This window comes from Alternaria infectoria, assembly GCF_024043175.1.
Source record: "Alternaria infectoria strain BMP 0036 chromosome Unknown scaffold_5, whole genome shotgun sequence".
Lineage (NCBI taxonomy): Eukaryota > Fungi > Ascomycota > Dothideomycetes > Pleosporales > Pleosporaceae > Alternaria > Alternaria infectoria.
This window is the reverse complement of record NW_026250694.1, coordinates 353961-376206: the sequence shown is the minus strand read 5'-3', so window position 1 is coordinate 376206 and position 22246 is coordinate 353961. Positions and strand designations below refer to the sequence as shown.

At 54.8% G+C, this 22246-nt stretch overlaps 1 protein-coding gene across 1 annotated transcript in view; it reads right to left on the bottom strand.

Annotated features, from left to right (window-relative positions):
- Positions 1–301: 301 nt before the first annotated feature.
- The window catches only part of J4E92_003805 (uncharacterized protein), a gene marked incomplete at both ends in the record, with an annotated part of 29801 nt that continues 7856 nt past the window's right edge, over positions 302–22246 (bottom strand). The window contains one exon of the mRNA XM_051495199.1: positions 302–22213. Within this exon, the coding sequence (XP_051354218.1) occupies positions 302–22213 (21912 nt within the window). The remainder of the gene's footprint in view (positions 22214–22246) is intronic.

Here is a 22246-nt window from a genome sequence, read left to right as displayed (position 1 = left end):
ATCGCGATTTCCCTGTCGCCATGTGCAAATGAGATTTGCCAAGAGATCCGAAGGGATTCAGGGATTGAAAGGGATTCGTGTGAAGATCGTAAAATGATTATTGTTTACAGCGTTCGTGCTGTCGTGACTAATATACAATCGTGCTAAACGCGCTCCAAGTGATGCTATGTAAATACTGCTAATACTAAAACAAAGGAAATCTCGTAAAGTGGTAAAATGATATCCCAAACGCCAAACACAAAACCCGCCCACGCTATCAAGGTAAAATAAGAAAAAAATCGTAATCCAAACGGCCGTCCATCTAGATCATGTTGCTGCCAGGTTGCTCGTAGTCCATGATCGTGCTCTCAGGGGGCGCGACGCTCGTTACCCGACTGATACGGCTTGCTCGTGAGTCGGGACGATTGATCGACATCGCTCCACTCATGACCCTCACTACCTTCCTGCTCTTGGTTCCGGCGACCAGGACCTGGGCTGGGCAGACGACAATCTCGTCCTCGCCTTCGCCGAAGTCATCGCCCTTCTTGACCACTAGGGGGAACAGTACAATCTTGACCACCGATCCACGGGCTTGAAGTTCGTCGTTCGACGTCGTCTCGCCTGACCGTTCATTCATCAGAGAGGCGTTGAAAGTAACCTTGGCGACGAGATCGCCCTTGGTATCGTACTCGGGTTGTAGCGGGGGCAGCATGATGTATTCTGCGCGTTGCGTGCGCATCTCAATTGATAGCTCCACTGCCAAGCGCATCACGTTGCGCAACGACTCCTGGATCTGGCGCTGCAGATGCGATGGTGGGGGAAGAAGTGTCGAGAGTGTGCTGTAGATCTCGTGCACCACAGCTTCAGTGTCCTGAGCGCGCTGCTGCATGAAAGGCTCTCTTCTCGCAAGAAGGGTAAGTGTAATAGCTCGCCATTGTGCCACAGCGCGTGGTGGGCCGACTTCTGAAAGTGTCTTCTCCAGCGCCTTAAGTTTCTGGCGCTGTTCTCGGTCCATACCGAATAGGTACCTGGTGAAGACGTACTCCCAGATCATGGTCATAACCACTGACATGAAGACATCTCGGCGCTTGACACGATCCGCTAGGAGTGAATCGACATCTGAGCCATCGAGAATGGCATTGTCAAGGCGAGTGTCGATCTTCTGACGCGTTGATGCATCCAGTCGTGTATCAGCTGCGACCTCTGATGAAAGGCGGCATGCGCGAGTGTCAGAGAACTTGGAGAAGCGCAGCACCCACTGCTGGACATGTTGACACAGTTGTTGACAGGCGCTGTCAAAGTAGTCCTCATCGCGAACTGTGAGGAAGCTCTCACTAGGCTTCTTCGAAGCCAAGATCTGCTTTTGAAGGTTCTTGATCTGTTCGCGTGCAGTCGCAAGCTCTGCGGTTAGACGGTCGATTTCGGCATTGCGCTCATCGAGTGCTTCGCCAACTTCATCGCGGACGGCATCTGCGAGACCTCGCTGCATCTGGGTATGCTGGCGGCGAAGTTCCTCCAAGTCTCGTTGTGATGTTTGCCATTGCTGTTGCATGGCCTGGCCTTCAGCCTGAAGCTGAGCGTATTGACTGCGAAGGCTCTCTAGCTCTCGTTGTGATGCCTGCCATTGCTCATGCACCATCTGTCCCTCAGACTGGAGTTGACCATATCGTTCATTGGCATCGTTGGTCAGGTTGCGATTGGCGTCTGTTAGTGCGTTGTTGAGTTGATTCAGGCGCGCAATCTCTTCTTGTAGTCGCTGAAGCGTATCTTTGAGTTGCGCAATGTCGATATCCCTTTGGTGAATCTGACGGTCACGTGCTTCTACTTCTTCAAGTACCAGTTGCTCGTCAACTTGGCGCTGATGTTGTGCAGCTTGCAAAGCCTCCTCAGCCTTGGCTTTGGCGGTCTCGACAGCTGAGTTTTGCGCAGCTAGCTGGTCAAGTTGCGTCTGCAGGTCCATAATTTGCATGCTTTGACGTTTGCGCACGCTTGGTGGACGTGAGGGCGAGCTAGGCGACCTTTGGGCTTCACCCCATGCTTCCTGCAAAACACAGTCAGTAAACAGAAGCGACGTGCGCAACAACTGCGAACTACTTACAAAGGTTTCGGCCATACTGGTACGGCGACCTCTACCTGTACCCCGGACTGGGTCGTAAACCGGTGGGGCGGCGATACCTGCGATGGCTGCTGCTCCAGCCGCGAGTGCCGTGCTGGAGAGATTGGGTTGCGCGCTCTTAGCGTCTTGCGCACTGGCCTCGCCAAGCCTCGAGGCTGATCTGAGGTCACCTGACGTTTGCCGGTCCACTCTTCTCAACGACCGATCCGAACGCGTGCTGATGTTGCTCATAGAGCTCATAGGACGTTCCTGATCCGGAGACCTGAGTCTCGCGATGTTGCTCAGAGAACGCTGACTTTGAACACTGGGCGACCGCTGCTCAGCAATGTACTGCTTCAACGGGTCGGCGCTCGGAGAGGAGCGAGGCATGCGGCGCGCAGGGCTGAGGGTCATGGTTCGGTCAACGCTGTCGTTGACCTGTGACCATGGTGAGTCTCTTCCACCTGAGTTTTCTGCCATGGATGCCACACTTCGACGGCCCGTAGGTGTTGGCGTGCTGGGCGGAGGTGATCTCAGGCGATCAGAAAGTTGCCTAAGACTTTCGGTGCGACGAGCTGACTTGAGTCCTCGCTCTGGCGCGCCGACATCAGCTATGGATCGTGACTTCTTGTGCTTGGTGTCATCCGGGCTGACTTCTTCGATGGACTCGAGTTGCTTGGTGCCTGGCGTGCGTTCGGACTTTGTGACAGGCGTGGAAAGGGCCTCACCCTTCTTCTCATTTGGATCTCCAAACAAGGATTGATATGGTTCCTTCTGTGCAATCTGCTTCGCAGGCGATGTCCGACCGTGCTGCGACTCCGTGCGTGGTTTCTTGCCTTTGTCTTTTGACGGAGTATCATCAACTCTCTGAGTATCATGAGCGGGTGTTTGTGGCCCAACTGCTGGTGAAGTGCCGTAGGCGCGGGTTGATGGCGAGGGATCGAAAAGATACGAGGTTCGCTCCTTCGTCGCAAAGTCAGTGCCTGGGGTTGTCGCGCCGGAGATGACCGGGTGTGTTGGCAAAGCAGGGCTGTCTTCGGCATCTTGGTCAGTTGCAGTTGAGCGTTTTGATGCACTCAAAGGAGTCTTCGGTTCCTTCGACCGCCTCAGCGTACGTGTTGCCTTCTCGACTGGCTGTGCTGACTGTGCAGTGGCGGGCTCCTGACGGCTGTCGTCTCGAACTTCGGCGAATGACCATGATGGCTCGTTGGCTGGTGCTGCACCATGCGTTGATGATTTGGCTTCTTTGGAGCGCCTGTCGGAGTGTGAGCGTTCTGATGCGACAGCATGCGCTGGTGATGCTGTTCTCTCAGTGGCGAATTGAGGCTCTTGAGTGGACTCCAACGTATGTAGGCGCTTCTCGTCCGGCTGCTCATCGTCAAAGGATACAGGATGTGTCCTGCGCTTGTGGACTTCGGGAACAGCAGCTGGCGTCTCGGCTAGTGGTGTGTCCCTCGACGCGGTGCTCGACTCTCCCTCAACCCTCTCTTCAGTTTTCCTGCTCTTTTTGCTCTTCTTTTTTGGCGATGGAGCCCATGCATCCATATCCCTCTCTTTCTCCAACTCTCGCCTGCGCGTCTCCTCCTTCTTCCTCTCGATCTCCTTCTCTTGCGTCACCTGTGGAAATGGATATTCCCTCGGCTCTCCAGCGGTCAGTGAACGGGCTTCCTGGTCGAAAGTCACGGGCAGTACGGGCGAATCCTCAGTAGCTGCAGGTTTGGCGTCCTTCCCTGACTTCTTGGGCCTCTCCTTCCTCGACATCGTGTCTTGTCTGTTTGGATCTTCCTCCTTGACGTCGATAGACTTGGCTTCCAAACCTGTTGTTTGCGTTGGCACCTCCGGAAGGACATCGGTGGAGGTTGGCGCGCGAGGCACGGACTGAGCAGGCTCACTTCCGCGGACTGTGGAGTCAGCTGGAGTCTCAACAGCGAGAGGCACATCTCGATGAGCCTCGATCGCCGGAGTCTCTGAAGCTGCATACTCAACACGGTCTTGCAGACGTGGAGCTCCTTCTTCGCCCTTCTTTGACTTCTTGCCTCGAACAATCGGTGCAACTGAAGCGTCTGCTTGTTCGCGAGTGTGTTCAGATTCCACTGGAGTTTCTGGTATCGGATGACGCTTCTTCTTGCTCTTGTTCCTTCTTAGACTTGACGACCCGGCCAACTCATCAGGGTCAGCTTCTTCAAGAACACCAGGAGGCGACTTTCGCGTAGCAAAAGCGGGGTCGTTGAGCACATCCAGTGGGTCGAACGATGCAGTGTCAGTCGTTGCCATTGCTACTTCGATGGGTGGCAGAACATCGGGTCCGCTAGGCTGGAGTGGTCGTAGTTTTGGCGAGCCGGAGACCGATGATGAGCGACTCAAACTACCGAGTCGTGATCTGCCGGCTCTTTCCTTTGCAGCGGCAATATCATCATCAGGCGTAATATCGCGAGCTCCTGATATGGAGTTCGAGCGATGGAAAGCTCTGTCATTGATGACGTATCCAGGATCAAAACCAGACTCTTGCAAACTGGCGGCGACAGTAGCTGCGAAGTCTATGTCTCTTGCGGGTGACTTCGAATCTGATCGCACTGGTGATGCCAAGCCAAGTTGGCTACGAGATGCAACTCGAGAATGGAGCTGATGCTTCTCAGGCGATGGAGATCGAGACAGGTAACGCTTCTCGGGAGACGGAGGTAGAATGGGCGTGACAGATCGTGACTGACTCTCGTATTGCTCGGCGAGGTTTCTGACACTGCCAGATCCTTCTTTTCGCAGACCTCGTTCCGCAGGAGGACCATCAGGTGATTTACCGCGCTCAAACAAAGCTGCCAACTTGTGTTTCTTGGATGACTTCTTGTGCAACAAAGGGTGCTGAGTAGTGCTATCGGATTCGCTGGCTCTGACGTGAAGATCAGGGATAGAGACGTTGGACATGGACCTGACGTGTTCCCTCTTCGGCTGGCTGAGAATTGCTCCAATTACTGGCGACCCGGGCGTTGACGGTGTTGTAGGCCTTTTCCTGGGAGAAAGGCTGCGTTCTCGGATCGTATCTTGGCGGTTGTCGTACACAATCTGACGCGCAATAGTCGGTTCAGCGGCAGTCTCCTCGACGGGGACGATGGGCGCAACGCTAGCGGGCTCTCTTGAAGTCCTCGGAGACTTTGACTTGCGCTTTTGCTTCTTACTCTTCGTGGGAGTCGTCTCGGCCTCGGGGGTGGCTCCGGTCGCTGGAGCGTCAACGGTCACACGCTCTTCTGGAAGAGTCCTTGGCGGGTTGATCTCTTGGGGCTGCTTCTCCAGGACCGGCGCGATTGAAATATCTTCTGTGGGCTCATTTGGAATGTCCATAGGAGCCGTGACTTGCTGGTCCTTAGGCTTTGACGAGTCAAGAGAACGCTCTTCGGCTCGGATGTCTTCAGAGACCACTACATCGTCGGTTCTCGACGTGAGAGGCTGTTCAGCAAGCACGTGTTGCTTCTTGCCCTTCTTGTCTTTCTTACTCTCTTTGCGTACGAGAGTCGGGGAAATCGCAGACTCTGCTTCTGATCCACGCACAGCAGGGAATTCGCGAGGCTGCTCGGTGCTTTCCGTAATGGAAGTCTTCATGGCAAGGTTGATGGGAGTCGGTTCGGGCTGGACTTCGGTGACTTCAACCTTTGGCTCTGGGTCAAATCGTGGCACAGTAGATGGCTCTAACCGAGGTGCCTCTTCCATGACGTTCGTCGCGATTGGAAGTTCGACGGTCACTGGTCCATGGGAGAAAGTGTCCCTGGAAACCTCTTGGGTTGTGCGCGGTATCTCCGTAACGATGGGCTCACTGGTCTCGGGCAACGGTGCGTCTACCGTAACGGGCACCTCGGGTTTCTGCGCGGGGAGTGTATCCTGCTTGGCTCTCTTTTTGCCCTTTTTGCTGAGCTTAGGAGATGGAATAGATGGCTCCTGGAGGATTGGCTCTTGTTGCTCGACGACTGGTGGTGGCAGACTGTCCGTGGTTGCCTCTGCTGGTGTAACAATTGAGGTATCGATCTGTGTCTCAACCTCACGTTGGCTCGGCGTCGTAGCCGGGACTTGCTCAATAGCTGCCTCCTTGGAAGCCTCGACACTCGTTGCAGGGAGAACCTCACTAAGAGATGCTGGCGCTGACGTAGCTACCTCATAGTCAGGCAAAACTACTTCCCGAGACTCAGTCGGAGTAGAGAACGGAACATCCTCAGATAGAGAAACTGTTGCATCTTCTAGCGCGGCAGCTTGCTTAGCTCTTTTCTTGTCTTTCTTGCTAAGCTTCCTTGACGGCACTAGTTCCTCTTCCACAAGAGTTTGCTGAACATCTTGGGTGACGGTAGATGAGGCCGGGATGTCGGCTACAGCTGGCTCATCAAATACTACTCGCTCAGTACCGATGGAACGGGAAGCCTGGTGGGTTTTCTCTGGCGCGACAGTGTCTGCTGAAGGCTCAGTGACAACTGATGGTGACTCTGTTGGCTGCTCGGCGATTGGCTCTGGGTACTCAACGATCGGCGCGCTCGACTGCGTTGCTGTCTCGGAAAATTCGACTGGATCGACTGCAGGCTGCTTGCCCTTCTTTTTCTTCTCCTTCTTGCTCAGTTTGCGAGAAGGCCTATCGGTCGCAAAGGTATCCTCTGTTAGTGCGGGTGTTTCGACATTTTCTCCCTTATCGACAACTTGCTCTTCTGTCAAGGTCGGCGCAGATACGAATGCGGGCGTCTCGACAACTTCCTTCGTCTCAACCGCAGCCTCAGGTTCGACCGCAGGAGTCGTTGGCATAGCGTCAGTGTCGCCCTTACTCTTTCTCGCCTTCTTCTTGTCCTTCTTCGTGAGCTTGTTGACGATGTCGAACATGGAAGCGGGCTCGATGGTGGAGGGCTCATCAGCGTCGTTTCGTGTGGCGAGCTCAGCATCGAGTGCTTCTGCACGGAGTCGCAGATCGGCAGCTTCATTTCGGATCGCCTTGAGAGAGGGGGAGAGCTCGTTTGCTGGAACAGAGTCGTGATGCGTGACTTGACGAGCTTCTTCATGTGTCGTGGTGGACTGGATAGGCTCGATAGGCGGCTGCTCCTCAAGGCTCTGGTCGTTGTCTTCTGAAGTAGCTTCGGCGACGGCAGATACTGGGGTCTCCTTGGCTACTGGAACGACCGGCGCGCTCTCTTGTGCTGGCGTGGGAGACTGTACCAACTCTTTCGCGGCCTCGGTGATAGTTGGTTGAGGGACGACTTGCTCAATGGGTGTCTCGGTGACGATTTCTGAAGGGGCTTCACTGGCAGTCGTAGCGGGTTCAGAAGTCTCGTTGTCGGCAAGAGACTTCCTGCCCTTTTTGGCCTCCTTCGTCTTCTTCGACATTGAGCGCGAAAGGGAACTTTTCTCCACTGGCTCAGGTAGTGTCTGCTCGTTGCTCAAGTCGATTGTTACCGTTGCAGGCTCGGATCGCATCTCCGATGGCAGCTCTCTGGCGATTGAAGATGATGCAAGAGGTACCTCCGGAATGGACGGTTCAGAGATGACTGGCTGGGCTTCAATGCTCTCGGATTGTGCTTCTGGGACGCTCCTGACCTCCTCCACTACAGTAGTTGGCTCCGCTGACGCTTCGACTGAGGCGTCTGGCATCAGCTCCTGAGGGGGCTGTTGCTCGAAGTCTTCAAAGATCGGTGGTGCGACAGTGGAAACGGCCACATCAACCTCGGGGACAGAACGGTCCTGAACATCAGTGGTGCCTGTTGAGACATCTTCCGGTAGCTTGTCAACATCCATCTCTTGTGAGAAAGCCGGCTCTTGAGGCTGTTCGGTTACTTCGGGAGTAATGTTGGCATGGACAACAGGCTCTTCCGTCTTCACAGACTCCGTTGTTGTCTCCTCGGTCTGAGCGGTCGTCGAAGTCATTGGCTCAATCTCTGGGATCGTTGTGTCCTGATCCCGTAGGCTGATAGGCTGTAGCCGCTCGGTGGTGGCGGGCTCAGTCTCGAACGTTTCCGTTGCTTGTAATTGCTCGGGAAGAACGAATGTTTCTTTGACAGGCTCCTCGGGGAGATCAGAAACAGCAGATTGCGTCTTGCTCTTCTTGTTCTTCTTCGCCTTCTTGCTCTTCTTCGGAGTGGAAACAATCGTGTCCTCCACTGTTGCTTCTTGAGGCAAAGCCTCGACTGTCGAATCTGGTACCTCGCGCCAAGATGAAGACTCAACAACAGGCTCATGTATCACTGGGTAAGTCTCCTGAACACGCTCAACTGTAGTGGTATCGACTGCAGGCGCTGGTTCTACCATCGCTGACTGGATAGTGGGCTCGACAATAGGCTCGACGGTGGACTCGACGACAGATTCGATAGTGGGTTCCATGGCTGACTCCGTGGCTGGCTCCACGACGGGCTCTTCCTCAACAATGGGTTCCTCGACTAGAGCGGCGGCCTGCTTCTGAGCCTTCTTCCTCTCCTTCTTGCTCAGCTTACGCTCAAGAACAGGCTCCTGCGTAACGGTCTCATTCTTGACTTCTTCGACGACAGTCGTCTCTGGCACCGCAACAGGTTCGTTGACTGGAGGTGCAGTCTCGGTGGCAGGTGCTTCAATGACCGTTTCTGGCAGTACGGTAGTCTCTGGTTGAATCGGAGCCTCAACCTTCGACTGCTCATCTGGAACTGATGTAATGGTGTCTTGTACTCCGGCTGTAGGCAGCGCGATCTCCTCGATCGTAGAAGTAACGTTGTCGGAGTCTGCTGTAGGCAAGGCTTCGGGAGCTGGCGTTGTGACATCTGACTTCTTGCCCTTCTTCTTGCTCTTCTTCTTGGAGACCGATGGGGATGCCGGCTCCTCGACTTGAGGCTCAACGTCCGTAGTCGGTACATCGGAAGGTCGCTCATCAACGATTGCTGGAGTGACAGTGGTGTCTGGCACTTGTTGGCTGACTGTCTCCTCGATTTGATCCTCGGTTGCGATTTCCTGTGTAACAGGAGTCTCTTGCGCCGCAATGACTGGCGCATCGATGGCTGACACCTCTTCGATCGATCGTTCAATGAGAGGTTCTTGAGCAGTATCAGGCAAGGGCGTTGAAATAGCGTCCACGAGAGGCGGCGTAGGATCGGATTTCTCGTTTTCTTCCTTTGTCTCCTCCGTTGGGGGCATAGAAAGTGCGCGATCGTCCAGTAAAGGTTCTTGGTCAATCTTAGAGACAATTGTCTCAACCACAGCATCTTCCTGAGGCGAAGAAAGTGGCACATCCCGAGTCGCTGGCTCATTGCTGCTAGCGCCAACATCTTGGACAATTGCGACCTCGGGCTCTACTGCGACTTCATTGACAGGCGTGACAGCGTCAGAAGCCTTCGATTTCGCCTTCTTGGCCTTCTTCTTGTCTTTCTTGGACAACGATGCGGCATCAGCGATCTCGAGTGGAGCCTCTGGCTCTACGATTGGGGTTGGAAGTTGCTCGACTTGGGCACCTGATGTGGTCTCAGGCTGGATTGGGCCAACAAACTCCTCCCCGACTGTCTCGGCTGGTGGGCTGATGATGCTATCTTCAGGCAGCGGTACCTGAGCGGCGTCTTCTACAGGCTTGGAGATCACTTCTTGTTCAAGCATTGATTCCGCAAGCTCTGAAGATTCGCGGGTGTGTTCGGTGACAGGCACTGGTGCATTGTCAGACGTCATCGGCTCGTTGACGGTAGTCTCGGGAACGAATGGCATGTCCTCAGGCTTTGGTGCGGATGCATCTTCAACTGGTGTGGACTCAATAACCGGCGTTGTCTCGGTGGCTGGCTCAATGGCTCGCTCGGCCACCGATTCCACGACCGGCTCAGTAATTGGCTCGACGACCGAATCGGCAATTTCTTCAATGACCGGAGTAGGCGCGGCCTCCGTAGTAACATCTCGAGGTACATCAGGAGTGGTCTCCTCCACTACTTCCGCTTGAGACTGTTTCTTGGCCTTCTTGCTCTTCTTCTTGTCTTTCTTCGAGAGCGAAGGTACAGGAAGCTCCTCCGTGGGCGTTTGAAGGGCATCAGGAGTTGTTGGCTCAAGCTGTGTTGTCGTTGGAGGCTCGGATACGATTTCTGGAACCTCAGCGGGCGCGTCGCGCTCGATGCTTTGTAGCGAAGGTTGCTGCGTCTCGTCCACAGGCTTCGAGATCGGCTCATCTGGGCCGGTAGTCTTGTCGTTTGTTGTCGGAACTGCTGGCTGAACATCCTCGACCTGTTCAAGAACCGTGAACTCACGTGACACTTCCGACTCGTTGATTGGCTCAGACGCCAGCGGGGTTGGTTCGAGCTGAACGGATGGCAGCTCATCTGGCTGGGAAGACTGAACTTCAGGAACGGTTTCGATAGACGACGCCTGCTTGGCCTTCTTACTCTTCTTCTTGCTTTTCTTTGAAGAAGTAGGCTCCTCGATTGTCGGCGTTGGAACCTGCTCCACTTCCGGAACGACAATGGCGGGCTCTTCGATGCTTTCAGCGGTACGTTCAACATCTTGGGACACAGGCTCCGCGATAGTCGTTTCTTTGGTAACCCCAGGCAAAGAAGCGAGAGTCTCGGGCTGTATGGTTGTATCCTGGCGCTCCTCTGTCATGACCGGAACAGGCACATGCTCTTGGACATCAGGCGTTACTTGTTCGTCCTTGCGAAGGGCGGCTTGTTCAACAGTAGGCTCTGCATCTGCTTGAGGCTCGGAAGGATGCGCAACCTCGATGTCTCGAACAATTGCGACATCTTCTAAAGGCTTGACGTCCTCGAATGCAGATGGCACTGGCACTTCGGGTTCCACAAATGTGACATCTTCGCTTGGTTGATCTGCGGTGTCGCGCTCAGGCTCAGGAACGCTGGTGGCTTGCTCTTGTTCGTCTAATGTGGACGCGCGCTTGTCCTTCTTGTTCTTCTTTTTCTTCTTAGAAGGGACGGCCAAGTCCTCATCAGCTTCGTCAACTGGACCGGGCAGCTGTGTTGCTGGTGTCTGAGAAGCTTCCTGCACAACTTCCTTGATCTCGTCTTGTTGCTGCAGAGCAGTCGGTTGATCTTCTTCAACGACCATCGAAGTAGTTGTGGGCTCTTGGGGCGTCTCCACCGGAATGGGGTCTTCCAGTGTGGGCGCTGAGTCGACAGCTGGAGCCGAGGATGGCTCAGTGGCGCTAGTATCGACTGGAATGATTGTCTCAGACGCAAAGTCTTCCACAATAGGTGCTTGCTTCTCGATATCCTTCTCAGCAACGTCTGCAACGGCAGTTGTGGGCTCTTGCGGCGCCGTCGACTCGAAAGGTTGTTCAAGTTCCACTGACTTCTCCTCAGTAGCGATAGCCTCCGTGGCAGTCTGCTCTGGCAACTTCTCAACTACGACCGCAGGCTCTCCATGCTGTTCAGCCTCGGCAACCACCTCCTCAACCTTCTTCTCCTGCTCTTCCTCAACTCCCCTCTCCACTATATCTCTCTTAACCTCCTCCTTTTCCTCATCCTTCTTCTCCTCCTCATCCTTCTTCTCCTCCTCATCATTCTTCTCCTCCTCACGTCCCCTCTCCTCCCTCGCATCATGAATCTCCACCTCCTTCTTATCATCAAAATCATCAACAAGCTCGTTATTCGTAAAAGATTGGGGATATTGTGTCGGTATCCCCGAGAAAGGTAGTTGGGTCTCCGAAAGTGTAGGAATCGACAGAGACGGCTGAGTATCAGAGTTGGCTGCCTCAGGCGTCTCATCTGCTAAAAAAGGCTCCGCAGGTGTTGCCTTCTTAGCTTGCTTCTTGGCCTTCTTCTTGTCCTTCTTGGAGGAGGAAGGGGACGAAGGCGCTTCGAGCTCTCTGTCTGGCGGCTTGGGATCGCCTGGTGACGGGTCTGGTGTAGCAGTAGTTGGTGCAGGGTCTTCAGCTGGGGTTGAGGTGGTTGTTGGCTCCGAAGTTGCGGTGGGCTGCTCGAGGTATGCTTCAGCCTGCTTCGCCTCGCTGATAGGTTCCGCGACTGGCAGAGCACGGAGTTCATCCGCTTGGGGTAATTGCTCAGTAATGGTCTCCTTAACCACTTCGGGAACAGATGACTGAGGCTCGGCAGAAAGAACCTTTGACAAATCCTCTGCAGGTGTGGCTGGCCGGGATGGTTCAACCTCAGCAACGGACGCGCGTTTGGCTTTCTTCAGCTTCTTCTTTTGCGACTTCGATAGCCCAGCCCATTCCTCTGGTTCTTGCTCGTCATCCGGCTGGACATCTGTAGAGGTGGCAGTGGTGCTGGGAACAGTCTGTGCGTCTGATGTGGTGGTCTCGACTGTGTCGTCAGCTGTAGGCGCAATGCTGAGCTGTTCGTTTTTGGTAGAGTCGTTCACATCGCGGCTGGTAGATGGCTCCTTGCCTTCGTTGTCCTCAGTGGCGACTGTAGCAGGGGCTATCGAATCGTCAACATCCGTGCGCGGAGCCTCGTCGATAGTCGTAGTTGTCGCGTCAGGCACCACCGAGGAAGGCTGCTCGATCGAAGTAGTTTCAGCTGCTTCGGTCAAAGGCTCGGCGGAGAAAAAAGGTTCAGAAGCCTCAGCCTCAGCGTTCTTGGCGGATTTCTTGGCCATCTTTCTGTCTTTCTTCGATTTCGACGACGCCTCCTCTTCTTCCGTAGGTTCCGTTACGATCTGTTCGACAGTAGAAGTTGAGGTTGTTGTATCCTCAGCAACAGTAGGAACAACGTCTGACTGCTCTTTTTGCTCGGCAGCTGATACAACGGGCTCTTGTTCAACAGTGGGAACGTCTTTGACAGCTTCCGTAAGCTCTCTAGCAGACTCATCAACCGGAGTGGAAGGCAGAGATGTCTCAGCCTCCGCGGCTGATACACGCTTGCTCTTCTTCGCCTTCTTCTTGTCTTTCTTGGAAGGTGTGGCTGTTTCATCGCTGGTCGAAGTTGTCGCTACAGGCTCCTCTGCCGAAGTCTCGGTCGGAATGGTGGCAGAGACTGGCTCGGAAGCCACTACCTCAGATGGCTGCTCTTCTACAACTGTAGTCGCTGGAAATCGCTCTTCTTCAACTGGACCGGCAGAAGGCACTTCGCTATTGCTTGACTCCTCAACGATCACGGGAGCTGCGGTAGACTCCGTTGACGTGGCCTCGGAAGGCTGCTGCCCAGGAACCGGGGCAACAACGTCAGCAACATCAAGAGCGCGCTCTAATGACTGTTCTGCTGGCGTCTCTACTTGAGTCTCTGTCTCCGCCTCAGCAATCGATTCGCGCTTCGACTTCTTCGACTTCTTCTTGTCCTTCTTCGAGACAGGGCTGGTAATCTCCGGTACAGCCTCAACTTGACTGAGTTCCTCAGATGCAGGCTCGGGTGTAGCAATGAGCTGTTCGGCAGGCGTAGGATGAGATAAAGTATCTTCAGTAACTTCAGAGACAGTGCTTGGTATGTCCTCGACGACAGGAACTTCGGAGGCAGATGGCTCGGCAACTGAAGGTGTAGAGATCATAGGCTCTTCCAGCACTGGCTCAGTCTTCTCTTCGATGGGAGTTGACGGGATAGAAGTGGGCTCCTCGGCGATCGAAACGCGCTTCGCCTTCTTTGCCTTCTTCTTATCCTTCTTCGAGAGTGGAGCGGCCGCTTCCTCAGTGATCTCGGGTACGGGTGCATCAGTAGTCAGCGTCTCCTCGGTCGGCTTGGACTCAGCTGTCGACTTGTCAGGGACTGAAGCATCCTCTTTCTCTTGAACCGAGGCCTCAGGAACGGATGGGACTGTGGTATCAACAATCGCTTCGCGCTCTACAGACACTTCCCGCGCGGGTGTAGTGTCAGAAGGAAGTTCCTCGGCTGTGGCGGTCTCAGGGAAGGTATCACAAACGATGGTAGGCACAGGTGTCGAGGCCGCAGCAGGTTCAGGTACAGTCGCTGCTTGCTCAGTCTGGATAGTGTCCTTCTCCTCGGTTGTCGCTTCAGGAACAGAAGGAACAGTAGGCTCTTCGGCGATGGAAGCACGCTTAGCCTTCTTCGCCTTCTTCTTGTTCTTCTTGGAAGTAGACTCCTCCTCATGCTGTTCAGTCGCAGGCGCAACGTCTTCGTTCTTGACTAATGTGACTTCATCTTGCGCTCCAGTTGCAGGCGCGGTATCGGTCGAAGTGGTGACAGCGGCATCTTCGGTTAGGGGAATGCTTGGAAGTACATCATATTGACCTGCGGTAACCACTGGCATCGACTTGGGAGATGTAGCCCCGGAAACGGTCTGTGTCCCAGCGACGGGCTCGTCGATGGGTGTCTCTTGGACAATTGGCGGAACATGTTCCTCGCGAGTTGTCTCATCAACGGTCCGCGAGACAGTCTCGACTGGCGCAGAAGATATTTCAGGCATCTCACTCTCAAGTTCGGCCTTCTTGGATTTCTTGGCCTTCTTCTTGTCTTTCTTTGAGAGTGGTGTCGCTTCCTCGGTGGCTTGCTCTGGGACAGGTTCATCGCGTGCTGGCTCAAGATCAATTGCCTGGAATACTTCCTGAACCTGCGCTGGTTCTGTGGGAGCGGGAGCGTCTTGCTCAGTAGTGGGGGTCTCGACAGGCGTAGGTAGAACATCGGCAGTAGGTTCGGATGCAACATCCCTACTAACCGATTCTTCAGTGGTCGCGTGAGTAGATGGAAGCGCTTCTTGGACAGTGGTCTCTGGGAAGACTGGCTCAGACTCGGTAACGGGAGTCTGAGGTTCGGAGACCAACTCTCCCTTCTTGCCCTTCTTCTTCTTCTTGCTCTTCTTAGGTGTACTGGGAACATCTTCGGCCTCAACCTGGTCTTGAACTTGTGAAGTCTCGGGCAGTGTCCTCTCCGCTGATGCAACATCGTCGAATGAACGCTCTGTAGTCTCAAGAGGTGCTACCGAGTCGCCAACGTCGGCAGCAGGCTCGGTCTGCTTCTCAAAAGAGGCATCGGCGACCTTGGGCTCGACCTCTGAAGGTTTGACAGTCTGGTGCTGCTCAGTGGTTGCGGGTGCAGCTGCCTCAAGGTTGACATCAAGCTGGGCATCGGCAGCAGTATCTTCCGCAACAGGCTTAGGCAGAGGCGTCGCTGGGATTTGCTCAACCTGGGCCTCTTGGTTGGCTTTCTCCTTCTTTGCCTTCTTCTTGCCCTTCTTCGAGACAGGCTCGGCACCCTCATTCTCGATGTCTTGGCTGGAAAGGGTAGGCGCAACCGAAGCTTCTTCAATGGGCGTATCCTGCTGCGCGGATGGAACGTCCGCAACGCTCTCCTGGATGAGTGCAGGCACATTGGTGTCAACGACTGTGCGAGTCGGTTCCTGCGAAGGCAGCAAAGTATCTTCAATACGTTTCTCCTCTTGAACAGTCTCAGAAGGGACGTCGAACTGTGGTGCTGGCTCCTCAGTAACCGGTGTGCTGGGCTCAGTAGTGTCGATGGATTTGCCTTTCTTGCCCTTCTTCTTCTTGCTCTTCTTCGAGATTGGCTCAGCTGGTTCGGCTTCGGCGACAGGCTCAGCGGGAGCCACAGGAACGTCGAGGTTTTGGCTGCGCTCTGGTTGTGTGGTATCCACCTGATCAGAGATGTCGATAACGACTTCAGGAACAGCAGGAACGTTCTCCGCAGCCTCGACTTGGGGAATTGCAGGCTCGTCGAGGTCTTTGTCGTCGGTTTCAGGAAGACCTACGAGCTCAGCTGGTGATGCTTCTTCTTGTGACTTCGCGGCCTCAACTTGAGGTATTCTCTGCTCTTCCAAATCCTTGTCGTCGGTCTCGGGAAGAGCGACAAGCTCAGCCGATAGAGTCTCGCGCTCTGGCTTGGAAGTCTCAACTGGCACCGACGGGGTAGTCTCAGCTGTGGGCACCTCAGGTTGAGCAGATTCCGTGAATGGGTCTGGTTGAGAAGAAACTACTTCAGCGACAGGCGTGCTTGGCTCGGTGTCAAGTGACTTGCCCTTCTTCGCCTTCTTCTTCTTGCTCTTCTTCGATGGGGTTGCCGGCAGATCATCCGCGATCGGCCCGTCCATCTCTCGAGCTGGCGTCTCTGGAAGAGGTACTGCTTCTGCCTCGGTGGTTGGAGCCTCATGCAATGGCTTTGATGGAACATCCTCGGCAGGCACCGAAGGCTGAGAATTCTCCGCGATGGGCTCATCGATCTCGCGGGCTGGCGTCTCTGGAAGAGGCACCGCCTCTGCTCCGGCGACTGACTCTACAAGAACCTCAGGCGCGACTTCGATCGCTCGGTCTGCTGCGATTGCTTCAGTCTCGGCCTGAGCCTCTTGGATTGGCTTGGAGAATCCAGCGAGTGCGGCATCCTCAATTGACTCAGATTCAGGTCCAGCGGCTTCGATAGAAGGTTGGGTCTCCGTCTGCACATCGGCTAGGTCTGAAGAAGTGGGTTCAATCTCAACGGATTTCCCCTTCTTGGCCTTCTTCTTCTTGGACTTCTTTGATGGTGTAGAAGGCTCTTCCTCAAATGATGTCGCAGGCTGCTGTGACTCTTCGACTGGAACTTCTTGGGCAGGAACTGGAGCGTTCGTGGGAATCTGCCTTTCGACGCTCTCGGGTGTTGCTTCAACGCCGACCGTAGCGGGTGCAGGGGTGACATCGGTCGATGCCTCCTGGAGCGACTCGGTTTGTTGTTGTTGCGGTTGGGGTGGAGTTTCAGTGACGGCCTCAGCTTCAATATCGGTGGTTGGGGTAGCCAGAGTCTCCTCATCAGTCTTCACCTTCTTGCTCTTCTTCTTTTTCTTGTCTTTCTTAGAAGAAGATGGTGCTTCAGCAACATCATCGACCACTTGATCCGCAGACTGGCTTGGCTCGGCGATTGGTTCATCTTCTGTCGGCACGATGGGAGCCTCAGACAGGGGCTCAAGTCGAGTTGCTTCAGCTGGCGCAGAGATCTCGTTCGCACGCTCCGCAACGTCTGACTGCAGCTGCTCGCTGAGAAGGGCCGATCCAGTCTCCTCGGTAGCCAGATCCTTCGCATCAACATTCTCCTTGACTGATGTCTCCGCACCAAAGAGTCCCTGACCTTGACCAATCTCCCTGCTCTTGCTCTCCTCCTCTTGACCCACAACCTCCTCCACAGGCGCCTCGACAGTCTTGCTCTTCTTCCCCTTCTTCTTCTTGTCTTTCTTCGAAGTAGGTGTCGATGGCGTGTCCTCAACTGTCTGTTCAACAGAAGAGGTGACTTCGTCCACCGACTTCGGCTGCTCCAATGGTGTTGAGAGATCTTCATCGAAGCTCTCTGTTGGGAGAGGGACAGTCGCGGCATCCGCTCCGTCGTCACGCTTCTGCTCGGGTAAAGAGGTCTCTACAGTGGCAACTTGCTCGGCCGACGAAGGTAGCTCGATGTCGCGGGATCGATCAACTACTTCGCTTGGAGTTGCAACTGGTTCGCTGATCGGGGCAGATGTCTCGAAGGGTGCCTCGCTCTGCTCAGGTACAACTTCGGCCTGAGGCTGGGGTGTCACAGTGCCGCTCTTCCGCTTGCTCTTCTTGCCCTTCTTGGTCTTCGGTGTAGCAGGAAGCTCAGCTTCTACAGGTGCAGAAGAGGGCTCGGGAATTGGCTCCTGCTCGGCAGGGGCATCTCTGGGGAGTGCCTCTTCGAGAGGCTGTGTGAGGTCTTCATCGGGTTGCTCCGCAGGCAAAGGAATATCAGCGGCCTCGACAATAGGAGGTTGGATAACGTCCGGAACAGAAGTCGGCTGGTCGGCGATAGACTCAGAAGCTGTAACAGAAGATGGCTCGGTAGCAGTCATAGGCTCTTCCTGAGGCGTGGAGATGCCGCTCTTCTTCTTGTTCTTCTTGCTCTTCTTTGTCTTTGGCACATCGTCTTGAACAGAAGGCGAGGACTCAACTGGTACTTCACGCTCTGTCGGTGTGGCCACATCGAGGGGCAGAGAGGGCTCCTCACGGGAAGGCTTCTCAATAGTCGGTGCGAGCTCGGATACAAGCTCTGCAGCCTCCGTGTTAGAGGGCACGATCTTCTCTTGCACGACCTCTGGGGATACCGGTTCAGCAACAGTCTCGGTGACAGATGCAGATTCGCTTGCGGGAACATCCAGCGAGCGTTCAGCAGCAGGTTCGATCGGGGCCGTTGGGGCCGCGGTCTCGACCTCAGTGCTTTCGAGTTCAGCCTTCTTGCTCTTTTTGCTCTTTTTGGCCTTCTTCTTGCTGACAGGTGACGTGACTTCATCTTCGGCGATGGTAATTGGCTCTGTAGTAGCTAGTTGCTCAGACTTGACTGTAGGTTCGACAGAAACGACGGCTGGCGGCTCTTCGGTCACAGGCGTTGGCTCAGATACTAGCTGTTCGCCCCAAGCTTCTATCGCAGATTCCAAAGGAGTCTCAGCAGGTTTGCCTGCTTCAGGTTCAGGCTTGACAGGCTCAGCGGTCACCTGGTCGCCCAGGTCCTTTGCCACCGTGTCAACTGGAGCATCGGCAGACTTGGCAGCGTCGGCTGCAGGCTCATCGAAATCGGGAATCGGTACGCTGCTCTTCTTCGCCTTCTTCTCCTTCTTGGTCTTGATGATCTTCTTCTTTGACGAGCTGGGTTCAACCGAGATACGGTCGTAAGCTGAACCGCCAGACTCGGTCGGGACGAAGTCAGAGATTGTGCTGGTGGGCTTTCCAGCATCAGTGAACAGGCCACTTCGGCCAAGAGACAATTGCTCAGCAGGCTTCTCTTCGACGATGGTGTCTTTGCTGACCGTTGCCGAGGGCTGGGCGGGTGCTGCCACTGATGGGAACGTGAACGAAGGCTTGCCATTATCGGTGAAGAAACTGGTCTGAGGTGCAATGAAAGTGGCTGGCTCTTGTGTCTTCGCAGGGGCGTTTTCATCGGCAGTTGAGGCAGTTTGCTCAGTAGACTTTGGCACTGGTGGGAATGCAAATGAAGGTCTTCCATCATCAGTGAAGAAAGTGCTCCGTGGCGCAACAAACGCTGGCTTCTTCTGCTCTTCCACAACCTCTGCTTCCTTTGCGACCGAAGGAGCTTGCTCGGTAGTCGTAGATGGCATCGAAGGGAACGAGAACGAAGGCTTGCCATCATCTGTGAAGAAAGCATTGCGTGGCGAGACATCAACAGGAGCTGGTGTATCATTCGAGACTGGAACTTCTCTAGATGCGACGCTTGACTCAACCGCGGGGGCGGGTGACATCTTCGGGAATGTGAACGATGGTTTGCCGTTGTCGGTGAAGAATGCGGTACGCGGGGACACAAACGCAGGGCTCTTCTCCTCTTTGGAGACAGGTGCCTCTTCGGGCTTGGTCGTTGGCTCAGCTGCAGGCTTGGTAGATACTGGTGGGAACGTGAAAGACGGCTTGCCGTCATCGGTGAAGAAGGCTGTAGATGGAGTGGCATCCTCAGATTGCTTTGTAGCCTTCTCTTCAATGACAGGACCCTCCTTGGGAGTCTCGATAGATAGTTCTTGAGGCGCCGTGGAAGCCTGAGGGAATGCGAAAGAAGGTTTGCCATCATCAGTGAAGATCGCAGTGGGAGGTGTAGCGCTGGAGCTGGCTTCTTCCTTGACAATTTCGCGGGTCGTAGCCTCAGTAGGTCGCTGTGTAGGAACAGACGATCTCCTAGACTCAATCTTCTGCAACAGCTCCGGCTTTGAAGTCTCATCCTGCGTTTTCACTCGGGAGATTGAAGGCCTCTTTTCGGACTTGGAACTCTTCCTCTCGGACACAGTTGGTGAGGATGGTTGTGACTTGCGCTTGGCCTCTTCTCTGGCTGCAGCTAGTGCGGCGAGGACGGCAGATTGGGGCTTCGGAGAAGACGGAGGCTCGGATGTTGGCGGCGGCGGGGCCTTCTTCTTGCCCCATCCAATAGCACCCCACAGGCCGGAACCCCAGCCTGAACCTGCCGATTGCCCTTCGATCCCAGAGGCTCGGCGGTTTTCTTCGACGGGAGTGTTCTTGGCTTGTTCAGCGCCGTCAGCTGTGCTAGGCCGAGCTGGAACCTCTGGTGTGGCAGGCCCAGCTGTAACTTCCGACTTGGGCTCTTCGGGGTTTGCTGGAGTAATGGGTACAGGCTCTGTCGCTTGCTGGACTGCTTCGTCGGTCGAGGGAGCTGGTGGTTCTTCGGGGACTGCTGGAGCAGTAGGTGCAGGCACCGCCTCTTGCGAAACTGCTTCATCGGTCGAAGTGGCTGGTACCTCTTCTTGAACCAAGAAATCCATGACATCAACCTTATCCTTGGGCTCTCCGGCTTCGTCATTAGGCTGATCGCGTTCAAAAGATGGCTCGAGGATATCGCGTTCAATGGTGTCTTGTTGCGACTCCGACGAAGGCAAGATCTGGTCATCTTGCGTAGGAACTTCCGGTAGAGCTGCAGGTTCGAGCTCGGGCTCGGGCTCAGCTTGCTTGTTGCCGCGTTTACCCTTCTTGTTCTTCTTCGCCTTCTTAGACTTGGGTGTAGTCGCAACTTCCTCTCCGATGACAGGCTCTGAGGGTTCAGCAGACTTGGACGAGCTAGGCTCGACAGGCGCGTCTTGTGAAACTTCGACCCTCGTATCAGCAGGTTCGGTAGTGATGCCAAGACCCTGCTTCGCCTCTTCGACAGGCTCAATTGACCTAGCAGCTTCTTGAGGGATATCATCAAAGACAGCGCGTCTGACCTCGGTGGATTCGTCCTCTTTTGGTGCAGTAGTGTCCAAAACCTTCTGTCGAAAGGCCTTGGTATCCTTGGGCGTTCCGACAGGCTCACCAACAAGCGTAGCATCGTCCGTAACGACAGACTCAGTCCTGTTCTTGGCCCAATCATCCTCGTTGTCAACGAACGTAGTGGCGAAGCTGAAGGAGGGCGATGGCTTCATCATCTCCTCGGGTGATTGAGCTACGGGCGATGGGATAACAGGCGACGGGGCTGCAGGAGACTCGGCGGCGACGGGCTCCTTGCCCTTCTTACTTTTCTTGGTCTTCTTGGCCTTGCCCTTGCCCTTTGGCGATGGTTCGACAACAGGTTCGATGGTTTCGGGCTCAGGTTGCTCTGGCTCAGCAGCTGACGGAGCCTTGTCTTTGGTGTCATCGCGCTGAGATCGAGTTGGTGAAGGAGAGCGTTTTCGCAAAGCAGCTGCTGTCAATCCTCCCACTACTGCGCTAAGAGCAGCGTCTTGGAGTCTTGATGAACTACTCGATGGGGCAGAAGTAGTGTCGCGGGATTTGGGAACGTCGCGCATCATCTTGTCGTCGAGCGGCGCGCTTGTCTCAAGAGGAGTCTCCGCTTGTGGGGAGGTCAAAGTCGACATGAAATCGTCGGTGGACGAATCCTGTTCCTGTGCTCTGGCATGCTCCAGTGCCGCAGTAAGCGATTCATAGTTTGGACCGCTAGACGGCGCCGACGCTTCCTGAGCACCTGTGAAGTAGTCAGAGGCCTTGGGTGTAGCTTGGCCAGATTCTTCGACCTCTTCAATCTCGCGATGGGCAAGCTCGGGATGCTGAAGCTCCGGTCCATGGCTGGGCGCAATGAGGTCGGCTACGGTACTCAAAGGATCGAAAAATGAGTCATAAGATGACTGTCCAGCGCTCTCGTAAGGTGACTCTTGAGCAGACTCAAACTCTTCTTCTGAATCCGCGCCAGAAACTACTGAAGAGGCACTACTGGGTGGAAGTGCTGGCAACACTTCATCGATCTCATTGGACTTGCGGTTGCGCTCCACCAGATACAAAGGTCGGAACTCTCGAGAGTTCCTAAACTCGGTGGAGTGCGTCTTGCCATGACGAGAACGGGTTGGTGAAGGGCCAGGAAGAGGATCAGCTGCTAGGCTAGGGTCAACGGTAGAGGGTATGACGGGCTTGCGGAAGCGTATGGGGACTGCCGTTGAAGATAATCGACGTTGAGAGATCGCGGTTGATGGACGTGTGACATCTGGCGAACGTGTTGGCGAACCTGGCCTAGACAGCGGCAGCGGAGGTAGCTCATCGGGGAAAGCTTCCAGCTGCCAAGGCTGAAGGCCTGTAAGACGAGTTAGAAGCGCGCGGCTGTCTTCAAACGATACTTCGGGCGGTAGGTCGTTGTCTCCAGAGGCGGTGAAGCGTTGGGCATCATCCGAGGTCGAAAGAGGAAACTCGGCCCGATCTCCAAGGATTATGCCACTACCCTCGTGGGCCTGATCGACAGGCTCACTTACGGGCAGTGGACTTGGAGTGGCTGTGGTCACTGCCCGATCGCCTAAAAAAGACTGCTGTTGTGGTTGTTGTTGTTCATCGGCATGCGAGGGCGGGGTTCGAGGTTGTAAGAGATCCTATAAACACGACATCAACATTCATTCTAAATA